At 48.9% G+C, this 23,167-nt stretch overlaps 1 protein-coding gene across 1 annotated transcript in view; it reads left to right on the top strand.

Moving 5' to 3' along the window:
* The first annotated feature begins 2,232 nt into the window (after positions 1 to 2,232).
* The window catches only part of LOC139230273 (transmembrane protease serine 6), a 195,293-nt gene continuing 174,358 nt past the window's right edge, over positions 2,233 to 23,167 (top strand). The window contains exons 1-2 of the mRNA XM_070862101.1: positions 2,233 to 2,319; positions 14,045 to 14,159. Of these exons, the coding sequence (XP_070718202.1) occupies positions 2,233 to 2,319; positions 14,045 to 14,159 (202 nt within the window). The remainder of the gene's footprint in view (positions 2,320 to 14,044; positions 14,160 to 23,167) is intronic.

Below are 23,167 nucleotides of genomic sequence, written 5' to 3'. Positions count from 1 at the left end.
ACAGGCGATGGAGATCCCATCCCACTGCCACAGTCTCCTTCAAGCAACTAGTTTCCCTGTGTCAACCTGACAGCATATCAACCGGATATTCCACCATGGGGGGGGGGGCACTGATGCTGCCCTGACTCCAAGTAATGGACGACCTGATTGGTCTGTTACACTAACAAGAACCCAGCACCGAATCATGTTCCGACAAAACAGATACATTAAGGGGCAGGAATTTCCCCGCGGAATGGCCGCGAGTCTCCGCGGAAGGACCTTCCTCAGTTTTGGATCAGTGTCCAGGACCACTCCGCCCGTTTTCCCGCCGCGGCGTGCACGCGCCGACCCCTTACCAAAATTACCCTGCGGGAGATTGCCCCTTTCTCGGAATTGCCCCGCGGGAGAGACGCCACCATTGGTCGGTGCCCCCGACAGTCGGTACCCTTTCTGTGGCTTGGTGGCGCGGCCGCCCTTGGGTGCCAGGCCACTGGCCCGGCCTAAACCCTCCCTGGTGTTTGCCACTGAAGTGGCTGCAGAGTTCGCAGCGGACCCTCCCCTTTAACTGATGGGGAGGGACCTTGTGACACGTCGGCGTGATGACGCTGATGACTTTGAGCGCCGGCTATTCCGACCTGCCCCCACTCCTGCCCCTCTCCGACCTGCCCCCACTCCTGCCCCTCTCCGACCTGCCCCCACTCCTGCCCCACTCTTGCCCCACTCAGACCCCACTCCTGCCCCTCTCCGACCTGCTCCCACTCCCGCCCCACTCTTGCCCCACTCAGACCCCACTCCTGCCCCTCTCCGATCTGCTCCCACTCCCGCCCCTCTTCAACCTGCCCCCACTCCGCCCCACTCTTGCCCCACTCAGACCCACCCCCCACTCCTGCCCCTCTCCGACCTGCCCCCACTCCTGCCCCTCTCCGACCTGCTCCCACTCCCGCCCCACTCTTGCCCCACTCAGCCCCCACTCCTGCCCCTCTCCGATCTGCTCCCACTCCCGCCCCTCTTCAACCTGCCCCCACTCCGCCCCACTCTTGCCCCACTCAGACCCACCCCCCACTCCTGCCCCTCTCCGACCTGCCCCCACTCCTGCCCCTCTCCGACCTGCTCCCACTCCCGCCCCACTCTTGCCCCACTCAGACCCACCCCCCACTCCTGCCCTACTCCGACCCCCCCCCCCCCACTCCTGCCCCTCTCCCCACACCAACACCGCTCAGACCGGAAACATCATTCAAAAAGCTGAATTTCTCCGGATTGTCCGCCCCATGCATTAAGGTGGACGGAACACTTCAAGAGCGGCAGGTGAGACTTGTTCCGGGCAGTGGGCTATTTCGGCCCCCAAGTGTTCTAAAGCTGCATTATCTAGCAATCAGCTTTGTACTTCGGAAAGTATTGAATCAGTACAAAAGGTGTCAGCCATGGCTCAGCACTGAGGGAGTGCTACACTGTCGGAGGTGCCATTTTCCAGTTGAGACGCCAAACCGAAACCCTGTCTGGTTTCTCTGACGGACATAAAAAACCAGCTCATAGCACTATTTCGCAGAAAAGCAGAGAGCTCTCCCCAGTGTCCTGGCCCAATATTATCTGGTCATTATCACATTGCTGTTTGTGGGAGCTTGCTGTGCGCAAATTGGCTGCTGCGTGTCCCACATTACAACAGTGACTACACTCCAAAAAGTGCTTCATTGGCTGTAAAGCGCTTTGGGACGTCCGGTGGTTGCTATATAAATGCAAGTCTTTCAATCTCTTCGGGGAGAAGGATGTGGGGATGCAGGGCGGCAGAATTTTCATGATACTCAACAAGGAGGTCAGAGGTGAAAATCCCAGGCGAATAATGTCATGTTGGATGTGCTACGCATTTGCATGCCAATATCCGCACACAGTCATTTCCAGCCTTAGCTTTCAGCACTTGGCATCTCTCGGGGGCAGGGTGGCGGGCAATAGGACCCAGCGGAATCCAAGAGGTGCAGCTGTTGATCCTGTCCTTAGTTTGGGACCCAGGTGTGAGCTTGTTATCGGTGAGGAAATCTAGAGCGCGACAGAAGCACTTGCCAGAAACATTCAGTGACCTAACGTCAGGGCATTGATCTCAGCTGGGGCTCTGGTTGCACAACAGGTGAGGGTTATTTTTTTTCTCTCTCAGTTCTGCCAGTTCGCTCCTGAAGCTCTGTCAACTGAGACCCTCACCGTGGATTGCTAGCAGACGGAGCGCAGCCGGGAGATAGTCAAGGGTGCGTCTGAGGAAAGAGTATGAGTGTTCAACAGCCTTGCAGCATCAGCACGTCTCCAGCAGATGACACTAACACTGATGTCCAGTGGGACCCCAACGAAGAAATTGTAAGTGTGAATACTGATCTCGTCACGTCCTTTCCTGAATCACCTATGCATTCATTTTAGCAGTTCCCCCCCACCCCCGCCACCAAACCCCCCGCCCCACCCCCAAGCTGCTTGTCCCCAATGTTTCTGACTTATTGAAGCACTTGGGTGCTGTCGAATGCTCCAGTCAGCTCCCTGATGTTTGGTGTCCGCCAATGACTCAGTGGGTAGCACTCTCTCGCCTCTGAGTCAGAAGGCCATGGGTTCAAGTCCCACTCCAGGGACCTGAGCACAAAAATCCAGGCTGACACTCCCAGTGCAGTGCTGAGGGAGTGCTGCACTGTCGGAGGTGCCGTCTTTTGGATGCAGACGTTAAACCGAGGCTCCTGTCTGCTCTCTCAGGTGGACATGAAACATCCCACGAGCACTATTTCGAAGAAGAGCAGGGGAGTTAATCCCGGTGTCCTGGGGCCAATATTTATCCCTCAATCAACATAACAAAAACAGATTATTTGGTCATTATCACATTGCTGTTTGTGGGAGCTTGCTGTGCGCAAACTGGCTGCCGCATTTCCCACATTAAATCAGTGATTACCCTTTTAAAAAAAAGTATTTCATTGGCTGTAAAGCGCTTTGAGACGTCCGGTGGTCGTGAAAGGCGCTATATAAATGCAAGTCTTTCTTTCCCTGTCCCTGTTCAAGCGCAAAGTGTGGTACCCGGCCCATTTCAATTGAGACGGCACACATTCTGGTTTTAAAACGTTACTTATTCCGACACATTTCACTCTTAAGCACAATGCCGTTGTGAGTGAATGGGCTAGCGATCCTTCTCCACACTTTTACCCAGGGTTGAATGGCTCTGGTACATTTGCCTGTGATTGAAGTTTAAATGAGAGCATGTTTCCAGAATCAACAGATTACACAATGGGTTTTTTCCCCAAAGACTGCTGGGAAAGAAGTAGATAAACGTGTGCGTCTCGCCTGAGTCCCTGTGCCGGGCTCACCATTTCTTCCTCGGGCTGAAAGACTTGCATTTATATAGCACCTTTCACAACCACCGGGCGCCCCAAAGCACTTTACAGCCAATGAAGCACTTTTGGAGTGTAGTCACTGTTGGTAATGTGGGAAACGTGGCAGCCAATTTGCGCACAGCAAGCTCCCACAAACAGCAGTGTGCTAATGACCAGATAATCTGTTTTTTTGTGATGTTGATTGAGGGATAAATATTGTCCAGGACACCGGGGATAACTCCGCTGCTCTCCTTCGAAATAGTGTCATGGGATCCTTTACATCCACCTGACAGAGCAGACGGAGCCCCAGTTTAACGTCTCATCCGAAAGACGGCACCTCCGATGCTCCCTCAGCACTGCACTGGAGTGTCAACCTAGATTTTTTGTGCTCAAGTTCCTGGAGTGGGACTCGAACCCACAAACGTTCGACTCGGAAGCGAGAGTGCTGCCCACTGAGCCACGGCTGAGGCCCAGAATGTACGTTCCCTCGCCGCCCCAATGCAGCAGCCCCGGCTTCGCCCACTCCCCGCAGAGCTATCACGGCCTCCCCTCGATCCTCCGGGATCAATTACCAACTCCTTCCGGCATCCCGGGGCCTTGGGCTGGGCCCAGGACGGAGCCTCGGGCCGAGCGGCGTAGAAACGATGGATCTGAAACATTAATTCCAGTTGGATTGTGACGGTAGAACGAGGGACTGCGGGGTCAAGATGACGATGGGCAAACTCAGGGCTGATGGCCGAGGTTTTTCTACATAAAGAGCGATCAACACCCAAAATGGATATGCATGATCTACCGGGTCGCCAATCACATACATGACAATATCCCCCTTTAAGATATTAGTAACAGTCTTTTTACAAATTGAGATGGTCCGGGGCTTTCCGCTCCCGAGTTGATCGTCTCAGTTCAACTGCAGCCTTGGGCGAGTGTTCTGAGTCTGTTATGACTGGGGGCTGGGGCCGATCTGATGGGAGTGGCAATGACCATGTCAGGGATTGAAAGTCCAGATTCATTGATGACAGCGGAGTCCTCTGATGACTGAGGGTAGGTTGGGTGGTCACTGATTGTGTCTTCCTCAGACTGTTCCGGTTCATCCGTGTGCCACAGCTTTATCTGATCAACATGTTTCCTGCATGTTTGCCCATTCTTGAGTTTGACGATAAACACTCTGTTACCCCCTTTGGCCGTAACAATACCAGCGATCCACTTGGGACCTTGACCATAATTTAGTCCATACACAGGATCGTTAACAGAAATGTCACGTGACACAGCAACACGATCATGATACCACTGCTGACTTTGATGTCTGTATTCAACATGATCGTTCAAGTCAGGGTGGACAAGAGAGAGCTTGGTCTTGAGACCTCTCTTCATCAATAGTTCAGCAGGGGGACCCCAGTAAGCATGTGGGGTCTTGTCCTGTAACTAAGCAAAATGCATGACAAGTGAGTCTGCAGTGAACGCTGAGTTACACGTTTCATACTCTGCTTGATGGTTTGGACAGCACGCTCTGCTTGACCATTAGATGTGGGTTTGAATGGTGCTGACCTCACATGTTTGATACCATTGAGTTTCATGAACTCTTGAAACTCCAGACTAGTGAAGCAAGGTCCATTGTCTCTTACAATGATGTCGGGCAGACCACGAGTGGTAAACATGACACGAAGGCTCTCAATGGTAGCTGTGGATGTTCTGGATGACAGGATTATACACTCCATCCACCACAACTAAAAACATCTTTCCCAGGAAGGGATCTGCAAAGTCGATGTGGATCCTGGACCATGGTTTAGATGGGCACGATCATAGACTCAGCGGCGATTCCGCTGGTGCTTTACTAAGCTACATGCAAGTGTTGCACTGATGCACACATGATTCCAGATCAGAGTCAATTCCAGGCCACCATACATGAGACCTGGCAATGGCTTTCATCATGACAATACCAGGATGAGTGCTATGTAGGTCATGTACACATTTCTCTCTGCCTTTCTTAGGCATAACAACACAATTACCCCACAGTAAACAATCTGACTGAATGGTAGTTCGTCTTTGTGACGGTTGTAAGGTTTGGTCTCATCACCCATTTGCTTGGGTATGGCAGACCAATCACCACTAAGGACACAACGTTTCACAACCGATAATATCGGGTCCTGGCTGGTCCAGGTCTTAACTTGTTGAGCCGTGACAGGGGTTCCTTTACTCTCAAAAACATCCATGACTAATAGTAGGTCTGCCGGTTGTGGCATTTCCACCTCCGGTGTGGGCAACGGCAGACGGCTCAGTGCATCGGCACAATTCTCGGTGCCAGGTCAATGGCGAATGAAATAATCATAGGCAGATAATGTCAGCACCCACCTCTGGATGCGGGACGATGCATTGGTATTTATGCCTTTATTTTCTGAAAACAATGAAATGAGTGGCTTGTGATCTGTTTCCAGTTCAAACCGAAGACCAATCAGGTACTGATGCATCTTTTTAACCCCATACTCACAGGCTAATGCTTCTTTTTCTACCATGCTGTAGGCTCTTTCCGCCTTTGACAAACTTTTAGAAGCATACGCAACAGGTTGTAGTTTACCCGACTCATTAGCTTGTTGGAGCACGCAACCAACTCCATATGACGAAGCATCAGAGGCCAATACTCGACGCTTACACGGATCATAATGTACCAGCAGCTTGTTAGAGCAAAGCAGATTAGTGGCTTTCTCAAAAGCTCTGTCTTGAGACGCACCCCAAACCCAGTTGTTGCCTTTTCTTAGCAGCATGTGCAGAGGCTCTAATGAAGTGCTCAGTCTAGGTAGGAAATTACCGAAGTAGTTGAGTAGACCAAGGAACGAAAGCAGCTCCATCACATTCTGAGGCTTGGGTGCATTTTTGATGGCCTTGGTTTTCGAGTCCGTAGGCCTGATGCCGCTGGCAGCAATTTTCCTCCCCAGGAATTTGACTTCCGGTGCCATGAATACGCACTTCGAACGTTTCAGTTTGAGTCCCACTTTGTCCAGACGATGTAGAACCTCTTCCAGGTTGTTCAGATGGTCGGCGGTGTCACGACCTGTGACCAGGATGTAATCTTGGAACTCGACGGGTTCTAGGGATGGACTTCAGTAGACTCTCCATGTTCCTCTGAAATATGGCTGCAGCCGAACGAATTCCGAAAGGACACCTGTTGTAGATAAACAGTACTTTATGAGTGTTGATATATGTAAGTTTCTTCGACGTCTCGACCAGCTCCTGTGTCATGTAGGCCGATGTCAGATCCAGTTTAGTGAATGACTTCCCCCCGGCTAGCGTTGCAAACAGGTCATCAACCTTCGGTAACGGGTCTTGATTCTGTTTCGTGGATCTGCACCTTGGCTCCCATGAAATTGTCGATGCCTGGTTTAAACAGCGAGGGAAACTTGCTCAGCACTTCAGCACATGGAGTATCTTCATCTGACGACAACGCTTTGATATCGTTCCAATTCCATTTGATTTTTTTCTAGCCAATTCCTGCCGAACAGCGTTGGACCATTGCCTGAAACAATCCATAACGGTAAATCATGAACCACACCATCATACGACACCTTGACTACTGCACTGCCAATCACCGTTATGAGTTCTTCAGTGTATGTACGCAACTTCGCATTGACTGGACTCAGCTTAGGCCTCACATCTTTAGTATCCCACAGCTTATCGAATGTCCTCTGGCTCATTATTGATTGACTCGCACCCGTGTCCAATTCCATCGGTACCGGCACACCATTAAGTTTCACATTAATCATTATCGGTTGGCTCTTTGTTAGGAACGAATACAGTCCATACACTTTCGCCTCTGGTATCTCAGATTGCATATCTGGATCCACGCTATACTGGTCATCATAGAAACATAGAAAATAGGTGCAGGAGTAGGCCATTCGGCCCTTCGAGCCTGCACCGCCATTCAATAAGATCATGGCTGATCATTCCCAGTACCCCTTTCCTGCTTTCTCTCCATACCCCTTGATTTCTTTAGCCGTAAGGGCTATATCTAACTCCCTCTTGAATATATCCAATGAACTGGCATCATCACCTCTCTGCGGTAAGGAATTCCACAGGTTAACAACTCTCTGAGTGAAGAAGTTTCTCCTCATCTCAGTCCTAAATGGCCTAGCCCTTATCCTAAGACTATGTTCCCTGGTTCTGGACTTCCCCAACATCGGGAACATTCTTCCCGCATCTAACCTGTCCAGTCCCATCAGAATCTTATACATTTCTATGAGATCCCCTCTCTTCCTTCTAAACTCCAGTGAATAAAGACCCAGTTGATCCAGTCTCTCTTCATATGTCAGTCCAGCCATCCCTGGAATCAGTCTGGTAATCCCTGGAATCAGTCAGGAAAGGCAATACTTTTAACCAGAGCATTTATTGAACTTTGGATCGACAGAAAAAAGAGAACTTGCATTTCTATAGCTCCTTTCACAACCTCAGGATGTCGCAAAGTGCTTCGCAACCAATTTTGATTCATTGGTGTAATCTGGGTAAAGCGCACAGCAAGCTCCCACAAACAGCAATGACATAAATGACCAGATAATCTGTTTTAGTGATATTGATTGAGGGATAAATATTGACCTCAGGACACCGGGGATAACTCCCCTGCGCTTCTTCAAAATAGTGCCATGGGCTCTTTTACGTTAACAGAGCAGATGGACTGTTTAACGTCACATCTGAAATTCGGCACCTCCAACAGTGCAGCGCTCCCTCAGTACTGCCCCTCCAACAGTGCAGCGCTCCCTCAGTACTGCCCCTCCAACAGTGCAGCGCTCCCTCAGTACTGCCCCTCCAACAGTGCAGCTCTCCCTCAGTACTGCCCCTCCAACAGTGCGGCATTCCCTCAGTACTGCCCCTCCAACAGTGCGGCTCTCCCTCAGTACTGCCCCTCCAACAATGCGGCTCTCCCTCAGTACTGCCCCTCCAACAGTGCGGCACTCCCTCAGTACTGCCCCTCCAACAGTGCGGCTCTCCCTTAGTACTGCCCCTCCAACAGTGCGGCTCTCCCTCAGTACTGCCCCTCCAACAGTGCGACACTCCCTCAGTACTACCCCTCCAACAATGTGGCTCTCCCTCAGTAATGCCCCTCTGACAGTGCGTCGCTCCCTCAGTACTGCCCCTTCGACAGTTGCGGACACGTGCTGGAGATGCCCCAGTCTCGAACAGTCTTTACAAATATACTGTTTACACCGACACTGATGAGGCCAATGATTGCCCCCACAACACCAACATGGTGAAATCGGATTCATTCCCATTGGCGGACTTTGAACAGCCACAGGTTTTGCATACGCAGTCGAATAGGCCCTGCCATATGCAGCTCTGCCAAACGGCAATACAATCTTGTTTACAGTACTTGCCAAGTTCCGATTTTATGATGGTATCTGCTTTAAGTTTTTGTCCATCATCATGCATGCCTGGGCAATCATGATGGCCTTGCTCAAGTCCAGCGTCTCCGCCACCAGTAGTTTCTGCAGGATCACCTCGAGGTTGATGCCGATTACAAAGAAGTCCCGCAACATGTCTTCCAACATGTTTTCGAACTTACACGGTCCAGCTAGACATCGAATTCCAAAAATTCTGGCCCTCAGAACGAACGTGCTTGTAGAATCGATATCGTGAGATGATGTTGCCTTCTTCTGGTTTGAGATGGTCACGCACCAGAGCACACAATGCCTCATAGTCCTTGTCCGTTGGATTTGCAGGCGAGAGAAGATTCTTTATGAGTCCATAGATTTTCAGACCGCAAACCGTGAGGAAGACCGCCCTGCGCCTAACTACGTCAGTGGGTTTCTCACGAAGTACTGGTGCAGGCGAGCTACAAAATCTGCCCAGTCCTCTCCCTCCTCGAATCTCTCCAGAATTCCAATTGTGCTCATTTTTGCATGCGAAGGTTCTTAAGTTACTTCGTCGCCAAATGTTATGTATGTAATAACTCGATAAACTGAATACTGTAAACTAACACAGGTACAAACCTGGCTCGGCTTTATTAGGGCCCAAAGTGATTACATTACATGATGGCTTGCCTTTTATACCTGGGCCACACACACGTGCGAACAGCCCAATGACCTCCGACAGTAGCGTCACCTGGTGGCTAGTAACCCCAAGCATACATACATGACAATTATCACATTGCTGTTTTCGGGAGCTTGCTGTACGCAAATTGGCTGCCGCGTTTCCCACATTACAACAGTGGCCACAGTCCAAAAGGTACTTTATTGGCTGTAAAGCGCTTTGAGACGTTCGGTGGTCATGAAAGGTGCTATATAAATCCAAGTCTTTGAATATATTTAAGGTGGAGATAGACAAAATTTTGAATGATAGGGGAGTAAATGGTTATGGGGAGCAGGCGGGGAAGTGGAGTTGAGGCCAAGATCAGATCAGCCATGATCTTATTGAATGGCGGAGCAGGCTCGAGGGGCTGTATGGCCTACTCCTGTTCCTATTTCTCATGTTCTTATGTAAGTCTTTCTTTCTTTCTTTAAAAATTATCTCAGAAGAAAATGCTGTTTGGACGAGTAAGGCGGGAGGGTCATGTGATAAAGCCTCCAGGAATACGTCTAACCACAGTTGGCAACCAGTGGGGACGAAAAGCTTGGAATCATTTACCAAGCAGTGGAGTTGGGAGAAGAATATAAGAGTTAGGAGCAGGAGTAGGCCATTCGGCCCCTCGAGCCTGCTCTGCCATTCAATGAGATCACGGCTGATCTTCTACCTCAACTCCACCTTCCCACACTATCCCCATATCTCTCCATTCCCTTAGAATCCAAAAATCTATCGATACATTCAACAAAATCCAACGTCTGTCCTGGCAGCTTATATATAAATGCCTTTCTAAAGAAGAGCTATTAACATATGGTTAATGTGGGCAAAGTGAGTGAGATTCCTCCCCCACTCCTCCCCCCACACTCTTGGATCATGTCTTCTCAATTAGCTAACATTATTAAAATTTAAACGGCCAATGGAATATTGGCCTTTACCTCAAGGAGGCTGGAATACAAAAAGGGGTGGAAGTGATGTTACAGGTGTATAAAGCTCTGGTTTCATCGTATCTGGAGTCACAGCGTCCAGTTCTGGGCTCCGCCCCTCAGGAAGGGCCTTGGAGAGGGAGCACGCAGATTCTCCAGACTGATACCGGGGTTGAAAGGGTTAAATTATGAGGACAGGTTGCAGAAACCACACCTGTATTTCCTGGAGTACAGAAAATTAAGGGGTGATCTAATTGAGGTGTTTAAGAGGATTAAAGGATTTGATTGGGTAGATAGAGAGAGACTATTTCCTCTGGTGGGCCGGGGGGGGTCCAGAACAATGGGGCGTAATCTTAACATTAGAGCCTGGCCACTCAGGGGTGATGTCAGGAAACACTTCTTCACACAAAGGGCAGTGGGAATCTGGAACTCTCTCCCCTAACAGAATATTTTAGAACTGAGATTGTTAGGCCAGGGTATTCAGGGTTACGGAACCAAGGCAGGTGGATGGAGTTAAGATACAGATCAGTCACAATCGAATTGAATGGCAGAACAGGATCGAGGGGGATGGGCCCGGAGGGTGAGAGCAGGAGTGGGGAGGGAGGGGCTGAGTGGAAGGGGAGGGGCCGAGCAGAAGTGGGCAGGGCCGAGCGGAAGTGGGGAGGGCACCAAGGGTAGTTAAGAGCGGGAGTGGGGGGAGGGGCCGAGCGGGAATGGGGGAAGGGGCCGAGCGGGAGTGGGAGGGGCCAAGCGGGAGTGGGGGGAGCGGCCGAGCATGAGCAGGGGAGGGGCTGAGCGGGAGTGGCCAAGCAGGAGTAGGGGGGGAGGGGCTGAGTGGGAGTGGGGGGAGTGGCAGAGCGGGAGTGGGAGGGGCCAAGCGGGAGTGGGGGGGAGGGGCCGAGGGGAGTGGGAGGAGGGGCCAAGGGGGAGTGGCCGAGGGGGAGTGGGGACCGAAGGAGAGTGGGGGGGAGGGACTAAGCGGGAGTGGGGGGAGGGGCTGAGGGGAGTGGGAGGAGGGGCCAAGGGGGAGTGGCCGGAGGGGCCGAGGGGGAGTGGGGACCGAGGGGGAGTGGGGGGGAGTGGGGGGGAGGGACTAAGCGGGAGTGGGGGGAGGGGCCGAGTGGGAGTTGGGCGCGGGGCTGAGTGGCACCGATGTTGATCGCCATCCGCATGCCCAGACAGGAAACCCTGCAGTCTTGTCATCCGATTGACCATTCGCGGACATGTCTGTGAATCGAGCGAGCAGCCCATCGCCAAATCCAATGATATGAGAATTTTCACCCCACGCTGTCAATTATTACTCAAACATTATACTGATGGTGCACAAACTGCAGGCTCACTTTTAAGGTCAGTCCTGTCAGAGCAGGAATGTGCGGTTAGATACAAGGGCCATGTGAAGATAAACACCAACACAGACTGACTGCGCTCATCCACCACTGTAAAATCCCAATGAACTTATAAAGAAAGACTTGCATTTATATAGCACCTTTCACAACCTCCGGACGTCCCAAAGCACCTTACAGCCAATGAAGAATTTTTTTCAAATGTTGTCAATGTTGTAATGTGGGAAACACGGCAGCCAATTTGCGCACAGCAAGTTCCCACAAACAGCAATGTGATAATGTCCAGATAATCTGTTTTTGTTACGTTGATGGAGGGATAAATATTGGCCCGGGACCCCGGGGATAACTCCCCTGTTCTTCTTCGAAATAGTGCCATGGGATTTTTTACATCTACCTGACAGGGAAGACGGGCCTCGGTTTAAGGTCTCATCCCAAAGACGGCAGCTCCAACAGTGCAGTGTTCCCTCAGCACTGCACTGGGAGAGTCAGCCTGGATATTTGTGTTCAAGTCCCTGGAGTTCGGGCTTGGAATGCCCAACCCTCTGACCCAGAGGCGAGAGTGCTACCCTGCTCCTCGACAAAATAGTGTATTGCCATGTTTCCGATTGTAGTAGCGGGGAGGGGGCCTCAGCTAGTGGCTGAAAATGCCCCCTCGGATTAGGTGTGATACCAATGGGTATCGGTGTGTCATCGCGGTCAGTTAAGTGCGCTGATTCACACACACACACACACCCCCCCCCCCCCCCCCCCACTGGGACAGCAAGCCTCTGCTTGCCATGTGTTAGGTGTTCGGTTGACTCCCTTATCCTATGCAATTCTGCTTGGACAGTAATCCTGGAGGTTCCATTACAACAACAACCTGTATTTATATAGCGCCGTAAATGTAGTGAAACGTCCCAAGGCGCTTCACAGGAGTATTATGCGATTAAAAACTTGACACCGAACCGGACAAGTAGAAATTAGGGCAGGTGGCCAAAAGCTTGGTCAAAGAAGTAGGTCTCAAGGAGCGTCTTAAAGGAGGAAAGAGAGATAGAGAGGAGGACAGGTTTAGGGAGGGAGTTCCAGAGCTTGGGGCCAGGCAACAGAAGGCACGGCCACCGATGGTGGAGCGATTATAATCAGGGATGCTCAAGAGGGCAGAATTAGAGGAGTGCAGACATCTCGGGGGGGTTGTGGGGCTGGAGTGGATTACAGAGATAGGGAGGGGCGAGGCTATGGAGGGATTTGAAAATAAGGATGACAATTTTGAAATTGAGGCATTGCTTAATCGGGAGCCAATGTAGGTTAGCGAGCACAGGGGGTGATTTTGGATCACCTCTAGTTATGTAGGGTAGTATTGCGTTAATTGTCGCTTCCCATCATCCAGCTCCCGCCATCAGTCGTCCGGCACATCTATCCTCACGGCGCACCATCTCCCCAGGCCAATTGGAAACAACAAGGATGATCCAAGAAATGTGAGGGTATACATATCAGGAAAGGATGAACAGGCTGGGTCTCCTTTCTTCTGAAAAGTGACCTAATAGAGGTCTTAAAAATTGTGAAAGGTTTCGACAGAGTGGATACAGAGAGAATGTTTCCACTTGTGGGGAAGAGCAGAACTAGAGGCCATCAATATAAGATAGTCAGCAAGAAATCCAATAGGGAATTCAGAAGAAACTTCTTTACCCAGAGAGTGGTGAGAATGTGGAACTCACTACCACAGGGAGTGGTTGAGGCGAATAGTATCGATGCATTTAAGGGGAGGCTGGACAAGCATATGAGGGAGAAGGGAATAGAGGGTTATGCTGATAGATTTAGATGAGGAAAGACGGGAGGAGGCTCGAGTGGAGCATAAACGCCGGCATGGACTGGTTGGGCCGAATGGCCTGTTTCTGTGCCGTATATCCGGTGTAACAACTTGCATTTATATAGCGCCTTTAACGTGGTAAAACAGCCCACCGCGTTTGAAAGGAAAGCGAACGGACTCTTCATCACTCAATTGGATTTCTTGTTTTATGTTTTACCCCAAAATGTCACAACTAACAAACGAAAGTGTTTAAAGACAATGTTTTTAAAAAGTACAGAGTGTTGTTTGTCACCCCTTTCTATGATATTTCTCCCAGGTGTTGCTGGCAGCTGTGTCTTGAAGATTAATTTTCAATTCCCGGAGACTCCCAGGGCAATGTTCCCATTAAGTTGCATGGCCGGGCGGCTCTCTGTCAGTCCCCCGCAGCCCAGCTTTTTTAATGTTAAATTTCCCGCTGAGAATGGGCCGCGCGGTCCCTTAAATGGGCCACGCGCCCCCCAAAAATTAATGGTGGTGGGGGGGGGGGGGGGGGACATTGCTCCAGGGCAATCCTGGAGAGAGCAGCTGCAAGACGAGACCGACGGGGCATAAGAAATAAAAATATTGCCGTGACGATGACCGTTTTTTACCACCACCCCCCAGGTTGCAATACAGGCAAAGTCTTCAGGGAACAGTACAAAGGCGAAAGTGATTGTTGCTCTTCTGCTGGGAGCTACAATCCTGACCATCGTAGGGGTCGTTCTCTGGTACTTCCTCGGTAAGTGATCTACCCGCTCCTGACAGCAACAATCCGCCTCCCGTGCGTCAACAGCCAAGAGCGAAATGCCATTGAAAGTCTTCACGATTGTCATGTGGTCGACTCCCTTCCTGTTCAGTGAATAACTTATTAGTAACATGCTGTGAAATATAAGTCATTTTGCTCTTTCCCTCCCCCAAAGCTTTCCCTCTCTCTCCCCCAAAGGTGGTGACACACACTGGGATATACCGATTGTTATGTCTTTAATACTCTCATGAATGACCCCACGAGGTCTAGTATTGGACTTGAGCTGTTGTGACTTTAGTCCCATTTATTGTAACTCCAGAGTGAGGCACAAGCATGGTGGGCAGCCTTTTATACTGGGCCCTGCGCACCTAGGCAGGTGACCCTCAGGTCTCCCACCGCAGTGCCCTCTGGTGGCACACCTTATGTGACCATACAGTTAGTATACATGGTCTACATACATGGCACTGATGCTGGAGCAATTGTTACAATTAGAGCCAGGCCTTTCAGGAGTGAAGTTAGGAAACACTTCTACACACAAAGGGTGGTTAGGATTTGGAACGCGCTGCCTGATCGAGCGGTGGACACAGATTCAACAGTAGCCTTCAAAATGGAAATTGGATAAATGCTTGAAGGAGAAAAAATTGCAGGGATTTGGGGAAGAGCGCGGGGGAGTGGTGGGACTAACTGGGTTACTCTTCGATAGAGCCGGCGCAGACTCGATGGGCCGAATGGCCTCCTTCTGTGCTGCACTATTCTATGATTCGATGACGGTGTGAGGACCAGTTCCATTAGCCCATCGCACGGCATCGTGCACGAGCGCTCTAAGACGTAACGCCGCGCACATTTTATTTCCAGTTACAATCAGTAAATATTTTCACGCGAGCTTGCAACATACCATCAACACATTGCTTTTGTTTGTCACGCCTTTAGGGTAGACATCTGCAGAGTAAACAACCAAAGGGTGTCCCTCTGGGGGATGTGGAGAGCAGGTGCGAGTCCCTCAGCTTGACTTCAGCTCTGCTAAAGTAAGGCCCATTTGGAGCTGTGTCGCCATGGTAACCAATTGGCACAAGCGACTTTGCAGTCGCTCCGCTCAAACAGTACAAAGCGGCTGCTTACGATTACTTCAGCCAAACTTACGTCACCTGTACCACCCGTTGTCCATGGCACGGGGTCAGTCCACAACTGAGCCACGCAGCAGAGACATATGGGGGTTGCCCTGGAGTCGGCAGGGTTGAAAGGTCAATCTCCAGGTCACTGCTGCCAGCAACACGTGAGGGGGTAAAATCAGGGAGGCATTTTCTCTGAACACTTTTGTTTATTCGCTATCAAATGGGGGAGAAATTTGGGTATCGGCCCGTTTTGGGGGGCGGTAACAGTCGGGAGGCGCGAGAATTAGCGCCAGGCGCAGAAGTCCCGCCTCTCTCGGGAAATTCGGGTTACCGCCCCGGGGAAGAAAATGCAGCAAAATCAAGCGTTCCACTCCCTTCCTGGGGCGCTGACGGGGCGCGCGCCTCAGCATCGCTGCCGCGTCCGAGGGGCCCCTCCCTCCCTTAAAGGGAAAGGCCCACGCTGCCGACTCTGCAGGTGAAAAAGGGATTAACCTGGACGGCCGGGGAGCGGGGGAGACGCGCGATCAGCAGAGCGCCGGGCTGAGTGATCGCGGCCAGGGCCCCGCCAAGAAACCGGAGCAGCAGCGGGAAACACAAGCTAAGTTTTTTTTTTTCACTCGGCCACCTGGCCTTTAATCGTCGCCCCGGTAACGGCCGGCCGCCCGATCTGCGCCTCCTGCAGCTGTCTGTGTTTTCGCCCGGCGCTGCTGCAGGGGACGTAAGTCAATTTCGGGGCTGGGGCACTCATGAGGAGAGGAGCACGACGATGACGTCACGATCGGCGTGCGCAGGACATCAGGACGCAATGCGGTAATGCCGCTGCTAAACAGCTGCCCAATATGGTGGGAGTCGTTAACATGGCCGCGCACAGGCGTTAACTCATTTGCGCTTCCTTAGCTCCCCTTACGGGAGGCACAAATGCATTTGACTTCTCCCCCAAAATATTGGAGATAGGAGGGGGAAAGGCTACTTGAGCAGGCGGGGCGGTGCGGTTGAAGACAAGAGGCCGTGTGATAGAATCTCCAGGAATACATCCAATCAGAGATGGCAACCCTGCAGCCACGGTTCCTGCAACCTGCAACATGCTCATATCTCAAACGGTATTGGGTTAACAAGAATAGCAGAAAATACTGCAATCACTCGGTGGGTCAGGTTTGCGTCTGTGGAGAAAACGGTCAAGTGGCTGGGTAGCAGAAAGCACCAGTCAACTGCCTGGCACGCAATCCACTCGGCTTAACCCAGCCCAGAAAATAGCATCGGAGTCCCATTGATGTCAGGGGTATGGGAGCATAGTGGTAACGTTGCTGGGCTAGTAATCCAGAAGCCTGGACTAATGGTAAAAATGGTAAACAAAATTTAAAAAAATTTAAAAGCTCTTTATCTGAATGCACGTAGCATTCGTAACAAGATAGATGAGTTGACAGCACAAATAGTTACAAATGGGTATGATCTGATAGCCATTACAGAGACGTGATTGCAAGGTGACCAAGGCTGGCAACTAAATATTCAAGGGCATTTTTCAATTCGGGAGGATAGACAGAAAGGAAAAGGAGGTGGGGTAGCTCTGTTAATAAAGGATGAGATCAGAAATGATATTGACTCAGAAGATCAAGATGTTGAATCAGTTTGGGTGGAGATCAGGAATAATAAGGGGAAAATGTTGCTGGTGACATAGTCTATAGGTCCCCTAACAGTAGCGACACTGTTGGATGGAGTATAAATCAGGAAATAATGGAGGCTTTTAAAAAAAGGAACGGCAATAATCATGGGGGATTTTAATCTTCATACTGATTGGACAAAGCAAGTTGGCCAAGGTAGCCTTGAGGAAGAGTTCATAGAGTGTATCCGTGATGATTTCCTTGAACAGTACGTTGCCGAACCAACCAGGGAGCAGGCTATCTTAGATCTGGTACTGTGTAATGAGACAGGATTAATAAATGATCTCCTAGTAAAGGATCCTCTAGGAAAGAGTGATCATAGCATGGTTGAGTTTCAAATTCAGTTGGAGGGTGAGAAAGTTGAATCTCAAACCAGTGTCCTAAGCTTAAATAAAGGAGACTACAAAGGCAGAGTTGGCTAAAGTGGACTGGGAAATAGATTAAAATGTGGGATGGTTGATGAGCAGTGGCAGATATTTAAGGAGATATTTCATAACTCTCAACAAAAATATATCCCAATGAGAAGGAAAGGCTGTAAGAGAAAGGATAACCATCCATGTCTAACTAAGGAACTAAGGGGTGGTATCAAATTGAAAACAATGGCATACAATATAGCCAAGATTAGTGGGAGGATAGAGGATTGGGAAACTTTTAAAAACCAGCAAAGAACGACTTAAAAAATAATAGCTGGAAGATAGATTATGAAAGTATACTAGCAAGAAATATGAAAACAGATAGTAAGAGTTTCTATAGGTATATAAAAAGGAAAAAAGTAGCTAAAGTAAATGTTGGTCCCCTAGAGGGTGAGACCGGGGAATTAATAATGGGGAACAGGTAAATGTCAGAGACTTTGAACAAATATTTTGTATCAGTCTTCATGGTAGAAGACACTAAAAACATCCCAAACATTGATAATCAAGGGGCTATAGGGAGGAAGGAACTTAAAACTATTACTATCACTAAAGAAGTAGTACTCAATAAAATAATGGGATTAAAGGTGGATAAGTCTCCTGGACCTGATGGCTTGTATCCTAGAGTCCTAAAAATGGCGGCAGAGTTAGTGGATACCTTGGTTGTAATCTACACAAATTCCCTGGATTCTGGAGAGGTCCTAGCAGATTGGGAAACCACAAATGTAACGCCCCTATTTAAAAAAGGAGGCAGATGGAAAACAAGAAACTATAGACCAGTTAGCCTTTACATCTGTCGTTGGAAAATGCTGAAGTCCATTATTTAGGAAGCAGTAGCAGGACATTTGGAAAAGCATAATTCAGTCAAGCAGAGTCAGCATGGTTTATGAAAGAGAAATCATGTTTGACAAATTTGCTGGAATTCTTTGAGGATGTAACGAGCAGGGTGGATAAGGGGGAACCAGTGGATGTGGTGTATTTGGATTTCCAGAAGGCTTCGATAAGGTGCCACATAAAAGGTTACTGCAAAAGATAAAAGTTCATGGGGTTGGAGGTAATATATCAGCATGGGTAGAGGATTGGGTAACTAACAGAGAGTCGGGATAAATGGGTCATTTTCCGGTTGGCAAACAGTAACTAGTGGGGTGCCACAGAGATCAGTACTGGGGCCTCAACTATTTACAATCTATATTAATGACTTGGATGAAGAGACCGAGTGTAATGTAGCCAAGTTTGCTGATGATACAAAGATGGGTGGGAAAGCAAGTTGTGAGGAGGACACAAAAAATCTGCAAAGAGATATAAACAGGCCAAGTGAGTGGGCAACAATTTGGCAGATGGAGTATAATGTGGGAAAGTGTGAGATCATGCACTTTGGCAGAAAAAATTAAAAAATAAATTATTATTTAAATGGTGAAAAATTACAAAATGCTGCAGTACAGAGGGACCTGGGGGTCCTTGTGCATGAAACACAAAAAGTTAGCATGCAGGTACAGCAAGTAATCAGGAAGGCAAATGGAATGTTGGCCTTTATTGAAAGGGGGATGGACTATAAAAGCAGAGAAGTCCTGCTACAACTGTACAGGGTATTGGGGAGGCCATACCTGGGGTACTGTGTGCATTTTTGGTCTCCTTATTTAAGAAAGGATATACTTGCATTGAAGGCTGTTCAGAGAAGGCTCACAAGGTTGATTCCTGAGATGAAAGGGTTGTGAAGATAGGTTGAGTAGGTTGGGCCTATACTCATTGGAGTTCAGAAGAATGAGAGGTGATCTTATTGAAACATATAAGATAATGAGGATGCTCGATAAGGTGGATGCAGAGAGGATATTTCCACTCATATGGGAATCTAGAACTAGGGGGCATAGTCTCAGAATAAGGGTTCGCCCATTTAAAACTGAGATGAGAAGGAATTTCTTCTCTCAGAGGGTTGTAAATCTGTGGAAGTCTCTGCCCCAGAGAGCTGTGGAGGCTGGGTCATTGAATATATTTAAGGCGGAGATAGACAGATTTTTGAGCGAAAAGGGAGTGAAGGGCTATGGGGAGCGGGCAGGGAAGTGGAGCTGAGTCCATGATCAGATCAGCCATGATCTTATTAAATGGTGGAGCAGACTCAAGGGGCCAAATGGCCTATTCCTGTTCCTATTTCTTATGTTACTATGTTCTTAATAATCCCGAGACAAGAGTTCAAATCCTACCATGGCAGCTGGGGAATTTAAATTTAGTTAATTAAATAAATCTGGAATAAAAAGCTAGAATCAGTAATGGTGTCAAAAAACCCATCTGGTTCACTAATGTCCTTTAGGGAAGGAAATCTGCCTCCCTTACCCGGTCTGGCCTATATGTGACTCCAGACCCACAGCAACGTGGTTGACTCTTCACTGCTCTCTGAAATGGCCTAGCAAACCACTCAAGGGCAATTAGGGATGGGCAATAAATGCTCGCCTTGCCGGTGATGTCCACATCTCATGAACGAATAAAAAAAAACCCTGATTTAAATATTCCAGTCAGTCAGGCGTCAAATTCAGGCAGTGGCTTGTGCCACCTACTCAAAGGACCCTAGCAAAATGGCAGGCAGTAACCAATGGTAAGTTCGTACACTCCATTTTCAAGTCGCTACTGGCCCCCGATTCTGCCCTAAATTGGCTGACTGTCAGGAATTGAATCACCACATTAGTGATTCCATCATCGGCAATAACAAATTAACTTTGTTTTGCTGACTCTGTTCCACAGATGAGCCCATAATGTAACTTCAACCAAGTCTCAGTCCCTCGTTCCCCTTGGGAAATCTGTCTGATCCCACCTTTCAAACATACAAACAGGGGGAAAAAACAAAACTTTGTAAGGTCTTCTGATTGAGTCAGCCAGGGCTAGTGTGTCAGCAGTGGCTCAGTGGGCAGCACTCTTGCCTTTGTGTCAAAAGGTTGTGGGTTCAAATCCCACTCCAGAGATTTGAGCACATAAATCCAGGCTGACAATCCAATGCAGTCCTGAGGGAGTGCTGCATTGTCGGTGGTGCCATCTTTAGGATGAGATGATAAACTGAGGCCCTGTCTGCCCACTCAGGTGGATGTAAAAGATCCCATAGCAGTATTTTGAAGAAGAGCAGGGGCATTACCCCCGGTGTTCTGGGGCCAATATTTATCCCTCAATCAACATCACTAAAACAGATTATCTGGTCATTATCACATTGCTGTTTGTGGAAGCTTGCTGTGCATAAATTGGCTGCCGCGTTTCCTACATTACAACAGTGGCTACACTTCAAAAAGTATTCCATTGGCTGAGGTCCTGAGGTTGTGAAAGGTGCTATATAAATGCAAGTCTTCCTTTTAACATGCTGAACTTCCATCCTCTGAAAAGGGGTGTTGCAATTGGCTATCATATGACAGGAAACTATTTCCAGTGAATCTGTAAATCCATTCCTACGATTTTGCTGGAAATATCAAAAACCTTGCAACCAGAATAAAATAGCCACCGTTATTTCTCACTTCTGGTTGTAGTTTTGAATATAGCCCAAACAAATTTGATGCAAATCTCCTCCTCATACATAAGAAAATCAAGTTGCTAACAGGCATTCTATTCGAGTTAAACTTCAGTACTCGTATTCCTGGCTTTATAAGTGCATTAAAAAAGTGAAAGAATAATTAAGGCACAGGTAGGTTCACTTGCAAACAAGCAAACACAGCAGTGAGATTCATTTCTAGAGGGATAGAATAAGAAAGCAGAGAGGTTATATTAAACTTGTGTCGAATCTTAGTTAGACTACACTTGGGAGTAATGTGTACAGTTTTAGTCTCCATATTATAACAGGGATAGAGAGGCACTGGAGAAAGTGCAAAGAAATATTGACAAGAACGATTAGCAGAACTGAGAGGTTATGCCCATCAGGAAAGATTACACAGGCTGGAGATCTATTCTCCAGAAAAGAAAAGACCTGATTTTTAAAAAAAAATCATTCCTGGGATGTGGGCGTCGCTGGCAAGGCCGGCATTTATTGCCCATCCCTAATTGCCCCTTGTGAAGCCACCTTCTTGAACCGCTGCCGTCCGTATTGGTGAAGGTGCTCCCACAGTGTTGACTTTGTTGTAACGGTTTGGTACAACTGAGTGTCTCGCTGGGCCATTTCAGAGGGCAGTTAAGACAACCACATTGCTGTGGGTCTGGAGTCACATATAGGCCAGACCGGGTAAGGGCAGCAGATTTCCTTCCCTAAAGGACATTAGTGAACCAGATGGGTTTTTACAACAGTCCATTAATTTCACGATCTCCGTTACTGACACTAGAAACATAGAAAATAGGTGCAGAAGTAGGCCATTCGGCCCTTTGAGCCTGCACCACCATTCAATAAGATCATGGCTGATCATTCACCTCAGTACCCCTTTCCTGCTTTCTCTCCATGCCCCTTGATCCCTTTAGCCGTAAGGGCCATATCTAACTCCCTCTTGAATATATCTAATGAACTGGCATCAACAACTCTCTGTGGTAGAGAATTCCACAGGTTAACAACTCTCTGAGTGAAGAAGATTCTCCTCATCTCAGTCCTAAATGGCTTATCCCTTATCCTTAGACTGTGACCCCTGGTTCTGGACTTCCCCAACATCGGGAACATTCTTCCTGCATCTAACCTGTCCAGTCCTGTCAGAATTTTATATTTTTCTATGAGAGTCCCTCTAATCCTTCTAAACTCCAGTGAATACAGGCCCAGTCGATCCAGTCTCTCCTCATATGTCAGCCCTGCCATCCCGAGAATCAGTCTGGTGAACCTTCGCTGCACTCCCTCAATAGCAAGAACGTCCTTCCTCAGATTAGGAGAGCAAAACTGAACACAATATTCCAGGTGAGGCCTCACTAAGGCCCTGTACAACTGCAGTAAGACCACCCTGCTCCTATACTCAAATCTCCTAGCTATGAAGGCCAACATACCATTTGCCTTCTTCACCACCTGCTGTACCTGATTCGTCCTCACTATTCAGTATAAATGCACATGAGGCCCATGCTTGAGAGAAGGTCAGTCTGTGACCTGTCCTTTATTCCTTAGCACTCAAGTAATGAAGGTGGGTGGAGCTTCCCCTTTTATACCTGAAGGTCCAGGTTAGGAGTGTCTCCCACCTAGTGGTCATTGTTCTCACAGTGTACAACTTAGGTCATATTTTACATGGGTTACAATGCTGGTTGAATACATGACATCACCTCCCCCCCAAAGTCTTATTGGGATCACAGTTTGAGTCTCTCTGGTGGTTTATGCTCTCTTGTAGAGCACCTGAGTTGGGGTTCCGGTTGTTGGGCACTGGCCTGAGTGTCTGCTGTTTGCGGTGCCTCAGGCCTGTCCGGACTGCCCACAGTGACTGGGCTCTCCTCCCTTTGGTTCCGGTGTTCGGTCACCTGTGGTGGAATGAACTCTACATCGTGTTCTTCCTCTGCTTCTTCTATGGGGTTGCTGAACCTCCTTTTTGTTTGATCCACGTGTTTGCGGCAGATTTGTCCATTGGTAAGTTGAACTACCAGAATCCTATTTCCTTCTTTGGCAATCACAGTGCCTGCGAGCCATTTGGGCCCTGCAGTGGAGTTGAGGACAAAAACAGGATCATTTACATCAATACATCGCGCCCTCGCATTCCTGTCATGGTAGTCATATTGTGACTGGCGCCGGCTCGCAACAATTTCTTTCATGGTGGGGTGTATAAGGGATAGACGGGTTTTGAGCATCCTTTTCATTAGCAGCTCTGCGGGTGGAACCCCTGTGAGCGAGTGTGGTCGGGATCTATAGGCCGACAGGAGGCGTGATAAGCGGGTTTGTAGGGAACTCCCTTGGATTCTGAGCA

This window comes from Pristiophorus japonicus, chromosome 19, assembly GCF_044704955.1.
Source record: "Pristiophorus japonicus isolate sPriJap1 chromosome 19, sPriJap1.hap1, whole genome shotgun sequence".
NCBI lineage: Eukaryota > Metazoa > Chordata > Chondrichthyes > Pristiophoridae > Pristiophorus > Pristiophorus japonicus.
The sequence above is the reverse complement of the archived record's forward strand: the minus strand, read 5'-3'. Positions and strand labels throughout refer to the sequence as shown.